General features: G+C 36.3%; 1 protein-coding gene across 3 annotated transcripts in view; it reads left to right on the plus strand.

The window, feature by feature from the left end:
• The window catches only part of LOC149793386 (fibrocystin-L-like), a 165,494-nt gene that overhangs the window by 132,696 nt on the left and 11,827 nt on the right, over positions 1-20,971 (plus strand). For all 3 annotated transcript variants that reach the window (XM_089967366.1, XM_089967365.1, XM_089967367.1), the window contains exons 53-59: positions 1,434-1,669; positions 1,903-2,157; positions 6,128-6,679; positions 7,902-8,212; positions 11,707-12,075; positions 18,313-18,706; positions 19,157-19,338. In XM_089967366.1, coding sequence (XP_089823492.1) covers positions 1,434-1,669; positions 1,903-2,157; positions 6,128-6,679; positions 7,902-8,212; positions 11,707-12,075; positions 18,313-18,706; positions 19,157-19,338 — 2,299 coding nt within the window. The remainder of the gene's footprint in view (positions 1-1,433; positions 1,670-1,902; positions 2,158-6,127; positions 6,680-7,901; positions 8,213-11,706; positions 12,076-18,312; positions 18,707-19,156; positions 19,339-20,971) is intronic.

Here is a 20,971-nt window from a genome sequence, read left to right on the forward strand (position 1 = left end):
CGATATTGTTTATCTGAGTCTTCCCGATGTTAGTTTTCTGCAAGGATCCTTGACGACCCCCCGCCCCCCCGTCAGTTGAATTACTTTCATGTTCTCCTCTAAACTGAGAATTTTTATTTTCCTCGATGACATGTTGATCTTTTTGCAGTAAGTTATTCATGTTGCCAACTACAATACTGATAAAACAATTTTGTATGCATCTAAACAAATTGCCGTGTGTTTTTAGTCACAGTCTGGTACCCTATTGTTTTTATACATTTCTTGAAACTAAGTGAGAGAAGCCAAAACGGCTTCAATATGTACCATTAACATCACGCAGATATGACCTCGCGTCTGCTAGGATTCGTAATTTTGACAATTATTGTCAGTAGTAATAGCCACTGATTACCAAAGTGAACAAGCTCAACATCTTACTAAGGGAAGCCATAAAGGCTATTAAACCATTTTCCTGCTGACTTGTGTATTGTACATCGATACTGCCACTTCTCAGCTGTTACTACTGTTCAATAAATGTAATCTTAACAATTATCAGAGTGACGAAACCGGACATCTTATGATAACACAGCAGTAAGGCTAATTGGATTACATGTACGTACCCTTTTGTATGGATTAAAATTTGAGTCTTTCTTGGTTTTTATGGAATAAATTTGGCTTCTCGTGAGGTGTAAATGATATAATATTAACCTTAGTGGTACATGTACTTTAGTCAACACTTCTTTCAGTAACGAAAACCTGACATCGGGAAACAGAAATCGGATTACTTAACATGTTATGAATACAATACTGGTTCTGGATACATATTCAAATAAAATGTGGCCGCTTGTGAGGGGTAAATTTTATAATTTTGCACTTATATGCTGGCCACTGGTCGCGTTAGCCGGGTGGCCTTTCGCGAGGGATACTTTTGAACACAAACTCGTCGGTGCCAACGGATTCTGGCCGTAAGGAGCGGGTGGCCACTGGTCGGGGGGCCGTTCAATAGGGGGACTACTGTATGTATGTATGTATGTATGTATGTATGTATGTATGTATGTATGTATGTGTGTATGTATGTATGTTATGTGTATGTATGTATGTATGTATGTATGTGTGTATATATGTATGTTATGTATGTAGGTATGTGTATGTATGTGTGTGTATGTATGTCTGTTATGTATGTGTGTGTGTGTGTGTGTGTGTGTGTGTGTGTGTGTGTGTGTGTGTGTGTGTGTGTATGTGTGTGTATGTATGTATGTATGTATGTATGTATATGTGTGTGTGTGTGTGTATTTGGTTTAATGGCACATCAGTACAATGCTAGCTACCGGTATATAGTGCAGAGCAAAATGATGCTCTAAAAATGTGTGTGTGTATGTATATGTGTGTGTGTGTATATATATGTATATAAAATATGAGTGTAAAATATAAATGCCCTAGTATTTTTTTTTTTTTAGGAAGATCAATCCATCTGACTGTGTGGACATGGACTGTGATGCCAAGAAGAAGACAATTATGACTGACTTGGATGGAAGTTTCCTTGGCAAACAGGCATACATCATCTCTCAGTCTGAGTTTGAATGGGATGTGAACCCAGTAAGAGGACTGGGTGACTACAGGATTCCAAAAGAGCTCCTGACTGACCATGTCACAGGGGCCAGGATTAGTGTCAACAGTATTGCTACAAAGAGAGGTACAATCATAGATATAATATTGGTATATTTAGCAAGTCGTTATGCTGATATACAGCTTTCTAATGCTCTACGATTGATGAATAAGTAGGAACAAGAAAACTGGGGTATGAAAAGAGCAGTATTTCTTTATACTGTCTTAAACAAAACAGTGCAAAATATAAATTTGTTGTAAGTCCTTCTAGCTTATCTGTCTGAAAATAGATTGCTGTATTTCTGCACCAAATTCTTTCAGGTATAATTCGGAATGAGAACTGCACACTTAGTACCAGCTGGCAGGCCTGGCTTTGTCAGGGCTTGGAATATCTGGTGCTTACCATTGAGAGTATGGATGCTGACACCGAAACACGTCGGCTGTCCCCAGTTGCAATTGTGGCCCACTATAATGATGGCTACATTGACCTGATAAATGGCCCCCAGGACCATGGATGGTGTGCAGGATATACCTGTCAGAAGAGGCTATCTACCTTCCAGGCTGTTGTTGCTGCAGGTAAATATTTTCATTTTGCATAAGCTTATTTTGGCATTAAAGTAATGTAAACTGTTTTCAGTTACTATGAAATTTGCAGCCCAGAGATGGTTGAGAGCCTATGTTTGTTACAGTATTATATTTTGTGACAATTTGGAATTCATGCTATACTGGTAGTCCTGGAAACTAATAGTTTTGAAATACCCTTTACAAATTCCAGGTGTATAATATTTGAAGTAAACTTGACATGAGTCTAAGAGACCCCCAAAAATTGTATTGTAATTTTATTATTAACTGAAGATAAATATTATAAGAAAAACACCACAAGGAATCTTGCAATGACCCTTAGTATCAAATATTTCCAGTTTACTTGCTAATTCTGTACTGTTTGTTGTTCCTATTAGTACTCTCTGTCTGTGCTGCTTGTTCTTTTTTCTGTCTATGCTGTTTGTTTGACTTTCTTTGCTGTTTTCTGGAGTTTCTATGCTGTTTGTTTGACTTTCTTTGCTGTTTTCTGGAGTTTCTATACTGTTTGTTTGACTTTCTATGCTGTTTTCTGGGAGTTTATATGCTGTTTGTTTGACTTTCTTTGCTGTTTACTGGGAGTTTCTATGCTGTTTGTTTGACTTTCTATGCTGCTGTTTGTTTGACTTTCTTTACTCTTTTCTGAGAGTTTCTATGCTGTTTTCTGAGTTTTTATGCAATTTGTTTGACTTTCTGTGCTGTTTTCTGTGGTTTTCTCTGCAGTTTGACTTTCTTTGCTGTTTTCTGGGAGTTTCTATGCTGTTTGTTTGACTTTCTATGCTGTTTTCTGGGAGTTTCTGTGCTGTTTGTTTGACTTGCTATGCTGTTTTCTGAGAGTCGCCCAGTCTTTGCTCTGTGTTTTTTTTGGGCTCCTTGTCCATGCTGTTTGTTGAAATATTCACTATTTGAAAATGCTAACTACAGAGACCTCAACAACAAGAGAGGTCAGTTATTTTGAACAGGGTAATGTATTTCAGTTTGCGTTATAAGAATAATGGTAATGTGACAATGGCAAGCGCATAAATTCCTGCCATTTATTTAAAAAGTTATTGAGTTTCTATAACATTAATAAGACTGAGTAAGTATTCTCAGAGAAACACAATTTACTAAAAGATTTGCTTGTCCACAGAATATCACACTTGCAACTTAAATTGATGTTTGTTTACTTGCTAAAATGTCTGAGCTGTCATGTACACTGATGTACCATCCAACAATTTTGCACTTTTTGATGAAATGTGCTCTTATACAACAAATTTTTTACCATATGTTTTAACAGTATTAGTTTTGTGTAAACCTTTATATTTTACTCTATATACATTTTACAAAATTTTAATTATTTTTCTTTCGTATTTTTCCTTGCTGTACTTCATGTTTACATTTATTTTGAAGCTTTTATCTATTTCAAGTTTTAATGCATTTTTTATGTATACACTTTTTGAAATTTTAGTTGACATCCTATAGCCACCATTGTCCAGGAGTGATACAAAATGCTACTGCGACTCATTTTGTGAAGATTCATAGTTATAATTTTAAAGTTTTAATTAGATGAAGTATCTTTTTTCTCGGAAAACGGGGAGGATATAGACACTTGTTCAGGTTGATGTTTTTGTTGTTTTACAGCATAGCAATACAGGTAGATTATTTATAACAAATGCAATGAGATTATTGTACCTTGCCCATGAACACACCATGGTAACTGACACTAGCTGAGCCAGAGATAGGATTTGAACCCATGCCCTTTTCATTGTGAAGCTGGCATGTTAACCGCTGAGACACCATTACTCCTGCCTCTGTTAATTGTATGACATGTAGGAGGGTGCATCGGGCATATTCTACATCCCAAACATATTGGTCAACTGAGTTTAACGGTAGTTTACTATTTTGTTTTACTGCTCTGGTGGCATAGAGTTTACTATTTTGTTTTACTGCTCTGGTGGCCTAGAGTTTACTATTTTGTTTTACTGCTCTGGTGGCCTAGTATTTTGGACCATCTGCCTCGGATGTGGGAGGACGTGGGTTTGATCTCTGGCCAAGTCATACCAAAGACTTACAAAAATGATACTAACAGCTGCCTCGCTTGGCGCTCAGCATTAATAGGTTAGGTTAGGACTGGTTGGCCTGGTGTCATGATAATGCGACTGGGTGGAACATCACGCTACATGTCTGTGGCATGATGCCCCAGTGCTAGACATCACTATAAGCTGCCACACTGCAGACATCATAGCAATATGACTGAAAAATTGTTAAAGCTACTTTAAAAATCCAAGTCACACATACAAACACACACACACTTTTTTGTTTTATTGGACAATTTAAGTCCAAGTTATGAACAGGCTGCACTGTAGTTTTGTTAAAAAACTATTTACACCACTCCCTTGATAACTCGCGTCATGATAACTTGCGAACCCTCTTATAACACAGTGTCAGGCATGGATCCCACTTTTTTAACCTGAAAATACCACAAAAATGTATCCCTATTTGTTGAACATGAAGAAAATTGCCATCAAAATTGGTAATGGAAACTTTGATGTATCACTTGTTTTATCGTTGAAAACGGTAGATAGGACCTGGAAATTTTAATCAACACTATGAAATATCAAATTTAAAAATAGCTCATACAATTTTTTACATTTTCTTTCCAAACAACATTCCTAGTACACCGCAATTAACGTTATGGAAGGAGATTTTGATCAATGAAAATGTCACTTACGCCGAGTGGAGGCAGTACTTTAATAAATAAATGCAAATTAAATAATTTATAATTTTTTTATCAATTGAAATTTGTATTCTAGTTCCATCTTTTAGTTCCATTTAAGTGTAATCATCATAAATGCAATGTGTTCTCTTGTAATTAAATGTAAAATGCATCAATCTACCGTAACAGCAATGTACGCGAGCATTTCTCTGAGAACCTAATTAAGTGCCGACAGTGTTTTGATAACTGACTTGCAGAGGTATTTGTTGTATTGTTGCACTGAATAAAAATGCTGGCCCCCTTTGTATTATCATGTTAATTATGTCTTTTGAATATATAAAAAGGAGGTGGAAAAAAAGAAAAGTTAAAAGGCACAAAAATCAGACTAACTTAAAATCTAGCGGCCTTGGTCGTATGTCGGCTGAACTCACTTGATTTGATCACTCGAACACTACTATAAACATTATTGTGTATGTAACAGAAACTACCTTAAATTAACTGACTCTTTCTTAACTGTGATCAAAGATAACAAAGCAGCCAAGCAAAATGAATACTCGTAAAATAGAGAGCTTGATTTCACAGATATAGACCATTTGTGAGCAAGCAAGTTTCAGAGAATTCTTTAAGTGACATTTAGAGATATCCTCAGGGATGATAAGAATTACTTCCAATGAAATCACGACATTAACATTGTACTAATTGAACAATAAAAAATTGAGTTTCAACATAGACATGTCACAAAATAAATGTCGTGTGTTTTTGAGAGAGAAAAGGAATTTTGTTTGGTGGCTATTAAACACCACTATGGGACCAGACTCATCAAGAAAACAAAAAGCAGTGATGTAATACACAGATTTTTTTGCGTGCACATGATGGTTGTTCAAACCAGTTGGAACAATCTTTCATATGTTGGATATTTGAAAAAAATATGTTATTTAAACAGAATAATGAACAACTTCATTAGAAAAAGCGCATCATTAAAAATTATTATTGACGTGATTGTAAAATGAGGATTCAGTCATTAAACAGCCCAGTTCCCTAACGCTGCTCCTCCTCTATGGTTTTCTTGATGTCAAAGCGATTTTGTTCTTCAATTTTTGGAGGTCCCTCGGTAACTTGCGCCTCGCTTATAGTGTGGTCTATGTTTGTGGACCCTGTTGTGCACATGTTATCGAGGGAGAGGTGTACTTCATTTTTTTTATTACATCTTGCAAATTGGACATTCCTGTATAAAAGATGACCTAATCATTTGTTCATTTATATCTATTACAGGGCATAACTTTGATGTGTTCTTCACCAGCACATCTCCTCAGCATTCCCGATACCTCCTGCTGGGTGCTTCTGAGTCACAGGCAGTGCGTGTATGTGTATATTACAGCGAGCCCAACCGACTTGATGTCTATCTTAATGGGACATATGTATTACCTAAAAATGCTGCATACACTCCTACAGGATCCATGGTCTTGAAAAGAGAGACTTATGAAGGCCAGTATATGCCTAATGTCAGCACTGATGGATCTGGCGCAAACTACATCAACATGAAGACGGGAATAATTTGCTTCATCGTAAAGGGTCCTAGGGCAGTGGAGATCAAGACCTATGAGGTCATTATGTTGGCATTTGGATTACCAATGATGACTGTAGATGACTTCTTTGGCGAAAATCTAGTACAGAACCTGGCAGCATTCCTAAGCATTCCATACTCCAAAATCCGAATTGTAAACATCATCAGTGAACAGTCAAGTTCTGGGCGTCGTAAGAGAGAAACTTCTGCAGGTGACAAAACAACAATTGAAGTGGAAATTGGAAATCTACCCCCATCTGGTAATCTTCAAGTTTTCCTGGTCTTTATACTGTTTTTAAGTATTTGGTATTTTCCTTGCACATTGTTAACTGAGACCTACATTTCAAGGAGCTGTCTGGATGAAGACTGTTCATTTGCCATTTTTTGTCACGGTTATCTTCTTGGAGCAGGGTATTCATAGACTTACATTAGCATTGTTGATGATTGGAAAGTACTTGACAGGTGTAAAATCCTACATGTATGTACATCTGCTCATGTAGATCTTTACATGTATATATATATATATATATATATATATATATATATATATATATATATATATATATATATATATATATATATATATATATATATATGTATAAATTTAGATCTATGCTTGTAGATATGTACATATCTATGCATGGTATTCATAGACTTACATTAGCATTGGTGATAATTGGAAAGTACTGGACAGGTGTAAAATCCTACATGTATGTAGGTATGTACATAATAGATAGGTACATTGAAATATATGCATGTAGATCAGTACAGTATTGATAAGTACATGTAGATCTATACTTGTGTATCTGTACATGTAGATCTATACTTGTATATATGTAGATGTAGATCAACATTTGTATATCTGTACATGTAGATCTAGACTTGTGGATCTGTACATGTAGATTTATACTTGTATATCTGTACATGTAAATCTATACTAAAATATCTGTACATGAAAATCTATACTTGTATATCTATACATGTAGATCTATACTTGTATATCTGTACATGTAGATCTATACAGTGTAGATATAAACATGTAGATCTGTACATGTAGATCTATACTTGTATATCTGTACATGTTTATGTATACATGTAGATCGGTACATGTAGATCTGTTTAAGGATTTATGTACCTGTAGATCTGTATAATAATTTCTGTATATGTAGATCTATACATGTAGATCTGTTGATATACATGTAGATATGTAGTTCTATACATGTAGATCAGTTGTAGTTTTTAAATGTACATTTATTTTATTTTCTTTCACATGCAGCTCTGTAGAACCTAGTTTTTAACAGAGAAGCAAAAGCATATGAATAAATAACTGGTTGATTTTTGGATTGATTTAGTTCTTATATCTGACTTGATTGGTTGTTTGATTTCTTAGAAGTCAACTATTTAGTGTTGTATAATAAATTGTAAGTATTTAATGAGTTGGATGTAAATATAATAGGAATGTTTCTTTGAATCCTCTTTCAGAGATCAATGGAACTGGACCTGGGGTTGACCTGTCTCATGAGGAGCTGATGAACATATCCTACACCCTTCAGAATGAGATTCAGAGTGGAAGAAACCTCAGTGATGTGCTGAATACAACAATTCTCTCCACTTCTATTGCCAATCCCTTGCCCAGGCCTGGTTCTGAGGAATGGGCTTCTTTTAACCCCAAAACCCCGCGCTACATCACCTACAACCCTGTGGAGAGTTTTGAGTTCCATACTAAACTCACTCCAGCAAGTGAAGGCTCACAACTCAGTGTCCAGCCTATTCTCAAGTTCCTGGATAGAAATGTAAGTTTAAAATTGTGCAGTTGGTTCTTTTGAATATTTCCCTGGCTAGTGCCAGGAGAAAACGAAATATTTTGTACGGCTAAAACACCTGATAAATGTTGCATTGTAAATGCACACCTTAACCTGATAAATGTCAGGTTGCAAAATTTCTTTGTAATATTTTTTCAGTTTACCATACATACCACATATAAGCGACATTTTTATTGAGCCTGTCTTGGCTGAAGCTCAGGATTGCAATCATTCTGCTGAGGTTGTTAATCTGCCTCACCCTAGATAAGCCACACTAATACCTCCTCCTACCTCAGCGGAGGTGTAGGTGCATAGGAATCTTAATGTCAGTCCGTCAGTCCAGGACACAGACTTATTACCACAACTAGTATCATGGCTTTTTATAGATTGCCATGAATCTTTATGAATATTGTCATTATTGCCTGAAGAGTTTCACATTGACAAAACGGCTGTGCTCGCTCAATTTTTCAAAGAGTTATTACCTATTTTTAAAAAAGTTGTTACCTATTTTTAAAGAGTTATTGCCCTTTTTGACTTGCAGCTGAATGAAATGTATGACAAAATCTTTTGAATGCAACTAGTCACATCTTCAGATGGATCACTGTGAAACTTGGTCATTGTTATGGTCCAAGTTTTAGCTGATTGGTGTGAAACAGTACGTACTGTATTACAGTCATCATTTAAAAATTAGCATATCAAGAAATCTGTGTGCTTCTGGGATTTAAAAAAAAATTGCTGTATGACAGAATGCAGCTAATTACAGTTTTCAAGGGATTGCCAGGAACCCTTGTACATAATTGTTATGATTTGTACTCAGTAATACCCTGTTATGCTTATGAATGCAACTAATCACATTTTTCAGTGGATTGCCAGGAAACCTTGTACATAATTGCCATGATTTGTTCTCATTTATGCCCTGTTTTTCTTATGAATGCAGTATATGACAGTCCTATGAATGCAAACAATTAATTCAGTTTTTAATGGATCACCATCATCTCTCCATCAGGATCTGTTCTGTTACTAGTCATCTGTTGAGTCTTTTACCCAACCTTGAGAAGTTATAGCTCATTCCATCTTAGGACTTTATTTAAATAGAGATGAACGTCCTCATGAACCAGAACTTAGTCTGGTCCCATGGGACTTGATAGAATAAATCTTGACACTTCTAGAGTTGCTCTGAGCAAAGACATCTTTGTCAGCTTGCTCTTACCTATCCCTGTTGGGAACCAAGACCATCATTGTATATCCCTTTGGAAATCTCTCCCGCTACAGTTGCTCTGTTTCACCAGGTGGAAACCAGAGAGAGATTCTCTGTCAACTTTGATTCCACCAGGACCAGATTTTCATCACCACTTGTGTTGGTGGATGACCTGAGATCGATTCCTGACCAACACCAATTCCTATTTTTGTTTGCCAGTATATCAGATTCAGGTTGGGTGCTCATTTTGAATCAGAGGGTTTAATCCTCATGATCACTGAACAATAATCGAGGAATGAAGGCCATAAATCCTGCTTTGCAAGGGTGCATTGAGAGAGTAAGGGTCATTGTGTCGTTGTCTCCTACAGCAGAATATCAGTCATCATGGAATGGTCTCTGCACTGTTCTATAACAAAGTCCTTTACAAGGTGTACAGAAAACTTATGGTGGTCTCTACACTATTCTATAACAAAGTCCTTTATAAGGTGTACGGAAAACTTATAGTGGTCTCTACATTATTCTATAACGAAGTCTTTTACAAGGTGTACGGAAAACCTATGTTGAACTTGATTGCAACCAAACTCAACAATAAACTTCCCTTTTACGTTTCTTGAGTTCTCAACCAGAGAGCATAGACAGTGGATACATTTAACTTAGGGTGGATCATCCATTTGCATATGCCTTCCTAATGTTCCATTTGCTACCCAAAGTTGTATAAAAAGTCACAACTTCCACTGCTCATATCATTCTAATTGCCCCATCCAGTGATCATGGTTCAGCAATATTTAAGACCTGTTTATAGACCAACTGAGGCCCCCACCTCAGAGGACAGATCTTCCATTGAAGTAAATGGGCCTCCTCCTACTTAAGGCCCCCACCTCAGAGGACAGATCCGTTGAAGTACATGGGCTTCCTCCTACTTAACAACTCTCACATTCTCAATCTTGACACCAGGCTCATCTTAAGTGATATATCTACCACAAAAAAATGTTCAGGCTGAGTTGCCATCACTCAGACCAGGAGGGACTCTACATCTAAGGTCTATGATGCCAGGTGGAGAAACTTTTGTGATTGGTGAATAGGAAACATGTTGATCCTTGCTGTCACTCTCTGAGTTCCTTCGTTGATTTACTTTTGTTTCTTTTTTAGAACAAACACTTTTGTTATCAGCTATCAAGGACTATAGAGGTGCCATAAATTCTCTCAGGGCACAGCAATCAGTTTGGATTCGCACTTTGCTGATTTCATTTGTATTTTGAGCTCCACTGACTTTTCTCCCTCTCTTTAAACCCTGACGGAATCTATCTTGTGTTTTGTGGTCTTTAACAAAAAAAATACATATGAACCATTGAGTGAGATTTCACATTGAAGACTTTATTTTTGCTCACCTTGGCATCTGCAACAACACAGAACAAGCTTCATGCTTTCTTGTCAGTTGATGCTGGCTGTCTCTGGTTTAAATGGGAATTATGAATCCATTTCTCTCTTTTGTCAACTGGAATATTTAGCTAAATAAATGCAATATCTTTTGGTATCTTCACTACCTTCAGAGATCCACAGTCTTAAATGAATATGTTCTGAAGATGGTCTAGTTAGGTTTTTATGCTGTGTTAGAGCACTATGTTTCAATCTTAAGACCTCCAAGGAGAACAGGAAGAGTATTAAATATCTTTTCCTTCCTCTTAAGGACTCCATTGATATTTCGACCTGCACCATTTCATGTTGGATTGTCACTACCATCAAAATAGTTTATCAGTCCCTTGCCAATAGACAGACCTATCTTTTGTGGAACTAGAAGTTCAGGACGTTCAAGCCATTGCTGCGTCATGAGTCTGTTTAATTCCTTCTTCCTTGGAGGACATCATGAAGGAAGCATCTTGCTGATCACATACTACTATCTCCTACCTCTGCTCTTTAGCACAACAGAATGCAGGCATTTTGTTTTTCTTGGACCAACAGTTGTGACATAACATGTGGACCAGAGAGACACCAACATTCCATAAAGTGTATCTTTCCATTAAATGGCGAGTGCTTTCCATTTACTGTTTTTGTTATTGTTAATACATCAGCCTACCTACCTAACTGAAAACTTCAACTTTTAGCTATGCATGAGGTCATTAAAATAGTGGATTTTGTGTCATCCTTTGAGTATATATGTACACCAAATTAATAAGGTGACCATATTATGTGACTGTTGTCAACAAAAATATATAAATTGCATAGTTATTTGACAGTACTGATCATTATATTAAATCCCATAACTCAAATTCTATTCTTTTCTTTACAGGGTTATCTAGTGGTTGTTGGATCTGCTGAAAATGAGTGGCATGTATTAGCAAGTATTCGTGCTGGGACGGGTCACCCACAGGCAGTGCTCAGTGGTAATGTGACCATGAGCTTTGTTGGTGGCTTTGCCAACTTTACAGACCTCTCCATTTCCCATATTGGTAATAGCTATATCCTAGACTTCAACATCTCACAGCCAGGCAGTGCCGAGAACTGGACTCTAAGCTCTGAACCTTTTGATGTCCCAGGCAGAAAAATTAGCGCATCTCATACCATCTCTGGAAATGTTGTCAAGAATGTTAGGACTGAGGTCGTCCTGGATTTGATTGATGGAACATCTCTAAAGAAGATTGAAGATATTGCTTGGAGGGTATGTTAATCTTAATCTCTCAGTCCGTCTTGCCCTGCAAACATTATTTCAATGATATGGCTTTATGCATTGGTGAGGCATAAAATGTTATCTATTTGTCTTTCTCCATATGTCCATCTCTTCCAAACATCAGGCTTCATATGTCCATCTCTTCCAAACATCAGGCTTCATATGTCCATCTCTTCCAAACATCAGGCTTCATATGTCCATCTCTTCCAAACATCAGGCTTCATATGTCCATCTCTTCCAAACATCAGGCTCTATATGTCCATCCCATCCAAACATCAGGCTCTATATATCCATCTCATCCAAACATCAGGCTTTATATGTCCGTCTCTTCCAAACATCAGGCTTTATATGTCCATCTCTTCCAAACATCAGGCTTCATATGTCCATCTCTTCCAAACATCAGGCTTCATATGTCCATCTCTTCCAAACATCAGGCTCCATATGTCCATCTCATCCAAACATCAGGCTTTATATGTCCATCCCATCCAAACATCAGGCTCTATATATCCATCTCATCCAAACATCAGGCTTTATATGTCCGTCTCTTCCAAACATCAGGCTTTATATGTCCATCTCTTCCAAACATCAGGCTTCATATGTCCATCTCTTCCAAACATCAGGCTTCATATGTCCATCTCTTCCAAACATCAGGCTCCATATGTCCATCTCATCCAAACATCAGGCTTTATATGTCCATCTCTTCCAAACATCAGGCTCTATATGTCCATCCCATCCAAACATCAGGCTCTATATATCCATCTCATCCAAACATCAGGCTTTATATGTCCATCTCATCCAAACATCAGGCTTCATATGTCCATCTCATCCAAACATCAGGCTTTATATGTCCATCTCTTCCAAACATCAGGCTGTATATGTCCATCCCATCCAAACATCAGGCTCTATATGTCCATCTCTTCCAAACATCAGGCTTTATATGTCCATCTCATCCAAACATCAGGCTTTATATGTCCATCTCATCCAAACATCAGGCTTTATATGTCCATCTCTTCCAAACATCAGGCTCTATATGTCCATCCCATCCAAACATCAGGCTCTATATATCCATCTCATCCAAACATCAGGCTTTATATGTCCGTCTCTTCCAAACATCAGGCTTTATATGTCCATCTCATCCAAACATCAGGCTCTCTATGTCCATCCCATCCAAACATCAGGATTTATATGTCCATCCCATCCAAACATCAGGCTCTCTATGTCCATTTCTTCCAAACATCAGGCTTTATATGTCCATCCCATCCAAACATCAGGCTCTCTATGTCCATTTCTTCCAAACATCAGGCTTTATATGTCCATCCCATCCAAACATCAGACTCTCTATGTCCATCTCATCCAAACATCAGGCTCTATATGTCCATCCCATCCAAACATCAGGCTTTATATGTCCATCCCATCCAAACATCAGGCTCTATATGTCCATCCCATCCAAACATCAGGCTTTATATGTCCATCTCATCCAAACATCAGGCTCTATATGTCCATCCCATCCAAACATCAGGCTTTATATGTCCATCCCATCCAAACATCAGGCTCTCTATGTCCATCTCATCCAAACATCAGGCTTTATATGTCCATCTCTTCCAGACATCAGGCTTTATATGTCCATCTCATCCAAACATCAGGCTCCATATGTCCATCTCATCCAAACATCAGGCTCTCTATGTCCATCTCTTCCAAACATCAGGCTCCATATGTCCATCTCATCCAAACATCAGGCTTTATATGTCCATCTCTTCCAGACATCAGGCTTTATATGTCCATCTCATCCAAACATCAGGCTCCATATGTCCATCTCATCCAAACATCAGGCTTTGTATGTCCATCTCATCCAAACATCAGGCTCTCTATGTCCATCTCATCCAAACATCAGGCTGTCTATGTCCATCTCTTCCAAACATCAGGCTTTATATGTCCATCTCATCCAAACATCAGGGTTTATATGTCCATTTCATCCAAACATCAGGCTCTCTATGTCCATCTCTTCCAAACGTCAGGCTGTCTATGTCCATCTCTTCCAAACATCAGGCTCTATATGTCTATCTCATCCAAACATCAGGCTGTCTATGTCCATCTCTTCCAAACGTCAGGCTGTCTATGTCCATCTCTTCCAAACATCAGGCTCTATATGTCTATCTCATCCAAACATCAGGCTCTCTATGTCCATCTCTTCCAAACATCAGGCTCTCTATGTCCATCTCATCCAAACATCAGGCTCCATATGTCCATCTCATTCAAATATCAGGTTCTATATGTCAATCTATACAATACATTTTCTAGCTCCATATGTCCATCTCTTCCATGCATCTGTCTTGCACCGTATGTCCATCTGTATAATACATAAGTCTTGCACCATATGTCCATCTGTACAATACATCAGTCTTGCACCATATGTCCATCTGTACAATACATCAGTCTTTCACCATATGTTCATCTATACAATACATCTGTTTAGCTCCATTTGCCCATCTCTTCCATCCATCTGTCTTGCACCATATGTCCATCTGTACATCTATCTTCCATATGTCCATCTGTACAGTACATCTGTCTTGCTCCATAAATCCATCTATTCCATGCTTTTGTTTAGCTCCATAAATCCATCTCTTCCATACATTTTTCTGTAATAAATTTTATTTCTGCTCAAAACTTCATGAGTACTGGATGGAACTAAGTTGGATTTGTTATGAAGTCATAGGTCCAATTCAGTTGTCACCCTTTTCAAATTAGATTTGATGAGCTGTCCTTTGCTTGACTTGGAACTTTTCCCTTGCATATTGAATCAGGCATACTTCCATTGCACCATATTTGTGGGGAAATCTGTGCCATATGAACTAATTCTTAGTTCAAAAGTTCATATTGACTTTTCCAATGGAATCACGTAGTCAAACCTGTCAACAGCGGTCACTCATGCAAAAAGTTAAGACTGGCTATTGCACACAGGTGACTGCTATTCACAGATTCACCTTTTAAAATTTATTTCCGAATAAATACCATGCACCAAATATAATTAGTATTATATAATCAAAATTGTTTTATGTGTACTGTACAACAAAATCATAATTGCTGGTATATGTTGTTCTTTTCTAAATTTATGTCCCACACAAGATTACTGCATTCTTGCTTACTGTAATCCATCCTAGATATGAAATCATCACCAACTTAAAAATATACACCAGTCTTAGTTTATTTGCACTCTAAAAACTATTTCTGGATTAGTCAGTTGCTGAACTCGCTAGGCTCAAATGACAGTCGGATTATTTGAGAAACCCATGATGAACAGAAAATCAAACGCTGTGACCATTCATTGTGACCCATGAACCAAACTTCACCTGCCTTTATGGATATAATTTGAATATTGAATGACCCCTGAACCCAGTGAGAAGAAATGTAACTCATATCTTTTCTCAAAGACGACCATTTTTTCTTCAGCAATAGCTTCAATTCACAGGCAAATAGATGAAGATATCTAACTATACCTTTACAAAAGATGATTTCCATTTCTGCTGTGATAACAGAACATTTCCCACCATCCAGCAAGCAAACTGCCTTAACCCTCTCCTGTAAGGATACAAACTGCCTTGCTTTTCATGCCAATATGTTGACACCTTTGAGATTGATTGTGTTGCTGGAGTATGGTACCATATTTGCTGGCCTATAAGTTGATGCAGAGTACAAGTCAAATGAGCAAATTTGATAAATTTTCCATCCTTCATTCATATATAAGTTGATACAGAGTGTGAAAATAGGCTAGATCAATACCTTGGCTTCGTCATTTTTACTTCGTTCCACACAGCATCACAAAATATTTCCAATCTATAAGTTGGTAACCTTTCCAGTCAGGATCGTTAAATGTAACTAAAAGTACCTAGCTTGTTTCACATGAAATATTTTAAATGTATAATGTACTTTTAGCTTCATATAATGACACAACCAGAAAATTTACTGAGTTGCAGATAGGATAAAATTTGTGATGCTGTGTGGAAGTAAACTTAATAATTTTCGGTTTCATAAATATGAAAAGTATCACTGAATGTTATTTAAGATTACCAGCAATAGGGAAATTGCATCATTAATCTTAAAATGCTTTCTCAACATTTTTGGGAGAAGAAGAGATACAGAGAGAATTACATATGTATTCCATCACATTTTTCAAATTGTACCTTGTGATCTAAGTAAAATATGACCCTATATATATATATATATATATATATATATATATATATATATATATATATATATGAGAGAGATTCCAGCTCTTTGTTGCCATTGTTTAGCTGAAGCTTTTGTTAAAGAGAGAAAACATTCATAAATTAAGTAGTAAATATAAACTGTGAAAGATATACCATACTCCTTCAGGGTTTAAATATTCACAATAGTTATATCCATATAGTCTCCATTAGGTTAAATCCTAAGACTGACAATTTTGCATGCTGTCTAATTTTCTTTGCAAATGTAATGACCTATCCAATTCCAACGAAAAGGTCTTCTTTTTTTAAGTGCATGAACTCTTCTTGTACTTTGGTGGCAATTGTTTTTGATCATTGCTCATGCTATATGTTACTTTGAATTGCTGTTGGCAATTTCAAAATATGTCATTGGTTGTGAAATTCTTACAAGTAACCACTTGGCATTTTCTTTTATTATATTATACCGTATTCATAAAACCCATGGGTAGCCTAATTTCCCTCTTGGTAGCCACACTAATCTGATCTGATCTACCAAATCTTCACTTTAAACAAGTGCTTGCTTGGAAAACCTGACTACAGCTGTAGCTTATTTAATTAGCATGTAAATACCACTAGAAAGCCATGAGATTCTTGGACAACGGAAGTGACAACTAAAACTAGAATGAATTGCTTACCTAGTGGTAATACTTGATAACAGAATATGGTACTGCACTTTCTGCACACAAGTAAGATAACAAACATCAAGTAAGTGAACAATACAGATTACCGTGCAATCATCAAAACATCTCTCTCTCTCTCCCTTTCTCATAATGGGGCATAATTTTTATTTGATCATGAGTTGCAATATGAAAATTGTGATGAAATATCTGTCTTTGTTGTGGTTATTCATCTTCTAACTTGTCAGTTCTAACAGACATATATCAAATTTAAACAATGTGTACTACAAACAATGTATATTATTAATGCATGCTGCTTTAGTGCATTTACATCTGATGTACATTAATTTTTAATACTGATAATCATGTAATTGTTTAAAATCTCTTCCCCAAAATGAAATAACAAATTATGTGACATACATGTACGATAAAGTGATTTGGATGACAAAATCTATATATAAATCGATTCAGAGTATAAGATAAAGCTTAAATTTTCTGGTCGAAAAGTATTGTCTTATAGGCTGGCAAATACTGTTAGTAAAATTGAAATATGAAATACTTAAACAACGATTCACATAGTATATGCCTTGCTCATCAAACAAAAGAAGTGTTTAATCTGCATACATGGAACAGTAACTGCTGATACAATAAAGTGAGCACATTATGAATCAGAATGAATCCAGTTTGGTTAGGAAGCATTGGGCCGCTGACTGTAGAAGGAAGGTGACCATTAAATACAGGGCATTTGTATGGGGGGAATGAATTTAGAATGGCCTTTGTGACCAGGTGACTGTTGAACACAGGTGACCATTAGGACAGGTTTCACTGTATATCATGTTTGGTTTTTCGTTTCTAATATCAAGGATCTCTTTGTTTTCTTTAGTTTAACTTATCTTTACCATGTATGTTATGTTAGGTCTATAACAGGTACAAACAAGATAATAAAATAGAAAAATAAACATAGGATTAACAGCTGGAGAAAATATATTCACTACAAGCATATATTACTTTGTTTGGAAATAAGACATTTTAATTTGCCTCAAATAAGAGACATCATGGATTAATTTTTGGGTCACAAGATTGGATGAAAAAACATCTGAAACATTTTTCATGAAAGTTACATGTTTTGTTTTGTTTTTTGATGGTATGTTTTTGTTATCTTTTGTTTCTGTTGCAATTTAATTTTGCTTAAATGCTTTTGAAGTGTAGACATCTGTCATTAACCTCAAAAATGTTTTAGACGGATGTTAGGAATTTCAAGTTGAGTTTTAAATTCTTGTTTTGAGGAAGATTTAGCTTACATGAACAAATTAATCCATAATGAATGTAGAGTCCTCTTTTGAATCCTTCTGTATTTGTCCTCACAGGGTCACACATGGAATGTGACAGCATCCTTGATGAGTGGCAGTAGTTATGGTACACTGACAGGAACTCTTACCACAACTTTTAATCCCTCAACGGGGAAGGCCACCTTCAGCAACCTGATCTTCACTGCTATTGGTCCAAACTACGTAAAGTATCGTATCATGTCCGAGCCATCAGGGTATGACGAGATTTACATAGGGGAGATTCATGTAATGTCATCAAGTCATGTCAACATGGTGGTGGAAAAGACTTCGAACATTGTTCTCAAGTTCCCTCAAGACTACAATCAGTACCTATCCACAGAAACAGCACGTGCCGAATTCCACCAGCTTGTTGGACAGTACTTTGCCAATAAGAATCCTGATTCGCGAATCACTGCCATATCCTCACAAGCGGGTAATGGAACTTTTCTGACATTTTTCTAAAACATGATTTGTATTGCACAAGTTTGGATACATATAATTATATATTTGGATATGTGTATATATGTGCATGCTTGTGTGTGTGTGTGTGTGAGAGAGAGAGACAGAGAGGGAGAAAGAGAATTTGTATAATAAAAAAAGTAAAAGCTGTTTTCAAAGACCACTACTTTGCAAGGCCACATGTTTTGGTAGATCAGATGCTTAATGTATAGATTTATTGAAAAATAGCATTTGACATCTCATAAGAGACAGAGTTTTTGGTAGAATGGGTTCAATACAGGTTTTCCTGTATCTATAAACTGTACAGGGCTTAGTATGATTCATTAGTGCTGTGTAAATGTCTTACTAAAATGTTTGTGGCAACTATTGCCATCAGTTCTATTATCATCATCATTATCATTCTTACTTTTATTTCTATTTTCAGGCAGCATAGTGGTGACCATAACAGTTGATGGTACAACATACAATGTCAACACAACACTGTTTTCCATCTGTGATGACATTCAGAACCAGACTTCCTTCACCTTTTCCTCCACAACGTTGTACCTATCCTCATACATGGTTGTCGATGGTGTCAGCTACTATGGAGTGACATGTGGACCAAAGGTAACCAGGTTTTTCAAGTCACTAAAATGTAGCCTTTGCAAAAGTTTGTGTCTGTACTTGTATGGACATTTTAGGAACAAACTAATCTAATTATATTCTTCATATCCTTCTTCTCTTTCTCTTTCTTCAGTTACTAATTATGGAAAATGAAAATTGCTAACTAGTGCTCTTCAAAAGAATGATCAACATAGTTGCTGTTGTGAGCATAAGCTCTGTATCTGTCAAAAGAAAAGACTACTAAATAGAGTATACAGTTTAACAATATTCAAAAGGCATTGTAGTGAAGCCTGTTTAATCTGGGCTTATAAATACACCATTCCCGCATTAAATTAATCCCTGCTCAGATAACTCTTGACTGTAATGCAGTAACATCTGTCTCCCATTATTTTAAAATTTCTTACTAAAATAAAGAAATCAATGATGGCAGAGTAAATTTGATTTGCAATAGACCAGTCATACTGAAATCTAATATAACCTTGTTGTTAAAAGTGTATAGTTATCTAAGCAAAGAAATGTTTATACTGACACAAGGCTGCATTGTCCAATGGCTAATGACAGGGCATTGAAAACTTTTTAAAATCAAATCATTATAAAAGCATGTGTGAATAAGCTCTACTTTTCAGACATGTTTATTTTGTCAACAGCTGAGGACTAAATGATCTTTTGATAAGCTGACACAAACCAATTAGCAATTTAATTGTCTTCAGCCTGTTTACTGTATTTATAAGGTACCAGCTTCACAGTAACAATCCTGGTTTAGGGTCAGACTGGTTGGCATGTCTGCAGCATGATGCCCCAGTGCTAGACATCACTGAAGACATCTTAGCGATTTGACTCAAATTGCTAAAGATTCTTTATATAAAAAAAACACATTAAGTAGACAAATTGGTAGATTCTTTAAAATCTGTAGTGATATATTTAAAAGATAATACAGATAAAAGGCACACTTTTTTTGTTCTTTATGTGGTAAACTTCTTCTTTCTGATCCAGATGTGTTATAGAACAGTGCAGCTGCTGAGTACCACCAGTATTTATAAGCATATACAACATGGAATTGTAGACCATTCAGTGTGATGTCGGGTCAGATTTAAACTTATGGTCTCATTTTTGGCTGAATTTTTTTCCAAATGACATTCCCAGTACACTGCAGTTAACGATATGTAAGGAAATTTTGATCAATGAAAATGTCACTTATGCAGAGTGGAGGCAGTACTTTAATAAATAAATAAATAAAAATTAAATAATATTTTTATCAATTGAAATTTGTGTTATAGTTCTATCTTTTAGTTCCTTTTAAGTTTTATTGTCATAAATGCAATATGTCCTCTTGTAATTAAACGTAAAATGCGTCAATCTACTGTAACGGCTATGTCCGCGAGCCTGTCACTGAGAACCTAATTAAGTGCCAACAGTGTTTTGATAATTGACTTGCAGAAGTATTTGTTGTATTGTTGCACTGAATTAAAATCTGGCCTCCTTTGTATGATCACATTAATAATGTCTTGAATAAAAAAAGGAGGTGAAATAAAAGAAAAGTTAACAGGCACAAAAATCCTACTAGCTTAAAATCTAGCGGCCTTGGTTGTGTGTTGGGTGAACTCACTTCATTTGGTCAATCAAACACTGTTATAAA

This window comes from Sinohyriopsis cumingii, chromosome 8 (genome assembly GCF_028554795.1).
Source record: "Sinohyriopsis cumingii isolate HCF-2022 chromosome 8, ASM2855479v2, whole genome shotgun sequence".
NCBI lineage: Eukaryota > Metazoa > Mollusca > Bivalvia > Unionida > Unionidae > Sinohyriopsis > Sinohyriopsis cumingii.